Source organism: Lupinus angustifolius, chromosome LG06 (genome assembly GCF_001865875.1).
Source record: "Lupinus angustifolius cultivar Tanjil chromosome LG06, LupAngTanjil_v1.0, whole genome shotgun sequence".
NCBI lineage: Eukaryota > Viridiplantae > Streptophyta > Magnoliopsida > Fabales > Fabaceae > Lupinus > Lupinus angustifolius.
The window spans coordinates 5,314,954-5,318,065 of record NC_032014.1 but is presented as its reverse complement, the minus strand read 5'-3'; the positions used below and the strand labels follow the sequence as shown (position 1 = coordinate 5,318,065).

Genomic DNA, 3,112 nt, shown 5'->3' with positions numbered 1-3,112 from the left:
AAAAAGTATGTCATATATGTCATTTTTATAATTTAAAAGTTTAATAATTAAATACTCAATCATAACAAGTGACACATGAAACAACAAACATATTACTATAAGTAAAGAGGTAAAAACATTATTTTAATAAATTAAAAATTAAAAATTCAGGGGGAAGTTACCCCACCTGTCCTTTAGATATTCAGCCCCTGCTTGGTTGTTTTGAATTTTTGTATTGTTGGGCTTCAGGTGACAAATATGAACTACAAATTTTGCTCCTGGACATTTGGACAAGTGCTGGTCTTGTTTTGAGCCATCCATTGCTATACTAAATGGTGAGACAATGTGTCGCAACGTGGAGAAGTCCAGCTGAAAATACCATTTTATTGTTAATTTAAAAGCATTTAAAAATGAACAATATGTAAAAAATACTTTTTAAATAGTAAACAAGTAATTTCAGAATAAAAAATTAGAAAAAATCACTCCACAATCTCTCACAAATTGCAAAATACTCAATATTAAAAAATATAAAGCATGAGCAGAAGTCTAACATGAATATATGTTTAACGTGAATTAGAATCTTGTACATGATTGTAATCTTAAGGACCCCTAACATCATGCTTAAGAATATCAACTATCATTAATGACTCTTCTGTTTTGAGAAGTTGTGATCTTGTATGCATTTTCTTTGAAAAAATAAAGCTTAGCTTTGCATTTCATTTATTCACATCTTTGACATGGAAGCAAATCTCCAATCTTTATTTTCTACCATTTTGCTAATCCATACTTATAAGTTAACAACTTAATTAACAGGCCACAATACAATTATGTTTATCTAACAAATAAATAGTTTAGCTTGCATGATGTCAGCAGACATTTGATTGTTGCTGTGTGTATGCAATTTATTTTATAGAAACAAATCTCATTATCGCAATACGTCTCAAAATAGATGATACCACTCATCTTCAAAGAAAAGTTCACAACTTAGTAGAGGGAAGGCTTCCTACTAGTCTCCTTTGGAGTGAAAAACAAATAAAAGAGTTATATGGGTGTACATTGAGTTGTAAACTTTTTTTATATTATTAATATATCATTCATATCATTTAGTACACTACTTTTGCTTAAAATCTAATGACTATTAATATGTAAAAATCATTTAGGATGTCAATACATAGACTATTTTTCTCCACATAACAATCACTAAGGCAAATATTTGAATATTATTCATAATAAAGCTAAGAGAAAGTGTTTAAAGTAGGACTTATTGTTATTCTCCATTTTACTCCTTTCATTATGCCGTAATAGTCATGATTCAGTTCCACATGCTCTCAAATCGCCCTAAATTGAAAGGACGGCTTTCTAAAACACATTGACTTAATTTTGAAAAATTAGTGGTTAGGTCCCAAATTTCATTACTGGCATGTAATATGTAATAACTTCATGCAAATTAAATTATAGATGCGTCTCCATAAAGTGGTAGTTGAACAAGTAATTAATCAATTTATATACTGCATTTACTCTGAATCAAATTGTTGCCTCTATATATAGATATATTTATCTTATGTATGTTCTAATAATAACATATATCTAGACTATATTTTATCACCATTTTGATATCTTTGTTGTTGACAAACAATGGCAACCCTTGAAAAGATAGAGGCCATCATTGAGATTAAGACTAATGCAGACAAGTACTGGAGAACCTTTAGGGATTATCGAACTGTATTCCCAAAGGTATTTTCAAAATATAGAAGTATTGAGATTCTTGAAGGTGATGGCAAATCAGTTGGTTCTGTCCTTCGCCACATTACTTTTGAAGGTAAAATATTTCATCCCATAAAGGTAGGTGAATACTTACCTAACTATTTTTCATAATCATGGTTTCAGTCACCACGATCAGTGATCACATACACAACTTAAAGGGTACCTTCTATATTTTAGTTAGTCAAACATTGATATTATAAGTTTTGAACTCTCTCACCTTTTCTAAATCATGCTACAACCTCATTTTTTTTGGCTTATTCAGTTTTGCTTTTAGCATTACAAAAACATATCAAAATCAGTTATGGAATAAGAAATTTAATTAGTTCTTAGTTTTTTGGTGAACTTTATTTTGATCAAAACCCTATCCTCAGGTTCATTAAAATCAGCCACAGAGAAGATTGAGGCTGTTGATGATGAAAAGAGGACACTTACCTATGCTGTAATTGATGCTGATATCCTCCAAGACTATAAAAATTACAAGGGACACATTAGTGTAACACCTAAGGGAAATGGAAGTGAGGTGAAATGGATTGCTGAGTATGAAAAAGCTTCTCAAGAAGTTCCTGATCCTATTAGCATCAAAGATTATTTAGTTGATACCTTCCTTAAATTGGATGCCTATATTCAAAAGGCATAGAGAGGTTCTATGGCATTGAAGGGTTAGTACTTTAGTGCATGCATTATTAAATAATGTGGTGGTGGTATCATTCCCTACTTTAATATATAAAACAATAATATATCATGTATAATGTTGATTTCATCAATGAAGGAACATATTGCCTCGTCGATCTCCTTGAGTGTGAAAACAGGTGATCCATGCAGCCTTTTTGTAGGTCTTGGTGTTTGATCTTCAATTTGCCAAAATGGGTTTCATGTTTGTAAATCCCTAAATAGAAAGTGCCTCGATATTATAAACAAGCTTATAAGTAAATAAAGTAACTATATAATTTAAAAGAATGCATAAATATAGAGACGGATCAACCCCTTTTTATTGACCAAAAGAAACTTATTGTATATTTTAGTGTATATCTTTCATTGTATATAACTGGGAACCAAGTATTAATTTCACCGTGACAGAAATATGTTGATGGTTGAGTGATGTTGAGCTCTAGTTGTTGATGGAAATTTATTGAATTATATTTAATCACCATATTTTTATTCAGCAATGAAATTTATTAAGAAGAATATACATCCAAATATATAATTAAACTAGGTCCATTCCACACAAAAAAAGTTAAAACTAGAATAACCATCAATGAGAAAGTTTTAGGAATACAAGAAAATTAAATTCATTACCTTATTAACATGAAACCGAGAGTTCTTGAAAATGATTTGTTCATATCAAACTAAATTGTCCAAATAACAACAA

General features: G+C 30.0%; 1 protein-coding gene across 1 annotated transcript; it reads left to right on the top strand.

Moving 5' to 3' along the window:
• Positions 1,571–2,658, top strand: LOC109349213 (MLP-like protein 423). Its single transcript, XM_019589936.1, has 2 exons — positions 1,571–1,798; positions 2,115–2,658. Exons 1-2 carry the CDS (start codon positions 1,615–1,617, stop codon positions 2,378–2,380), a joined length of 450 nt encoding a protein of 149 aa, XP_019445481.1. The 5' UTR covers positions 1,571–1,614; the 3' UTR covers positions 2,381–2,658.

Excerpts from the sequence above, each read along its gene's own strand:
- LOC109349213 (XM_019589936.1), top strand. The coding sequence starts at position 1,615 with ATGGCAACCCTTGAAAAGATAGAGGCCATCATTGAGATTAAGACTAAT. Across the intron at positions 1,799-2,114 it reads TCGCCACATTACTTTTGAAG|GTTCATTAAAATCAGCCACA; the intron begins GTAAAATATTTC and ends CCCTATCCTCAG.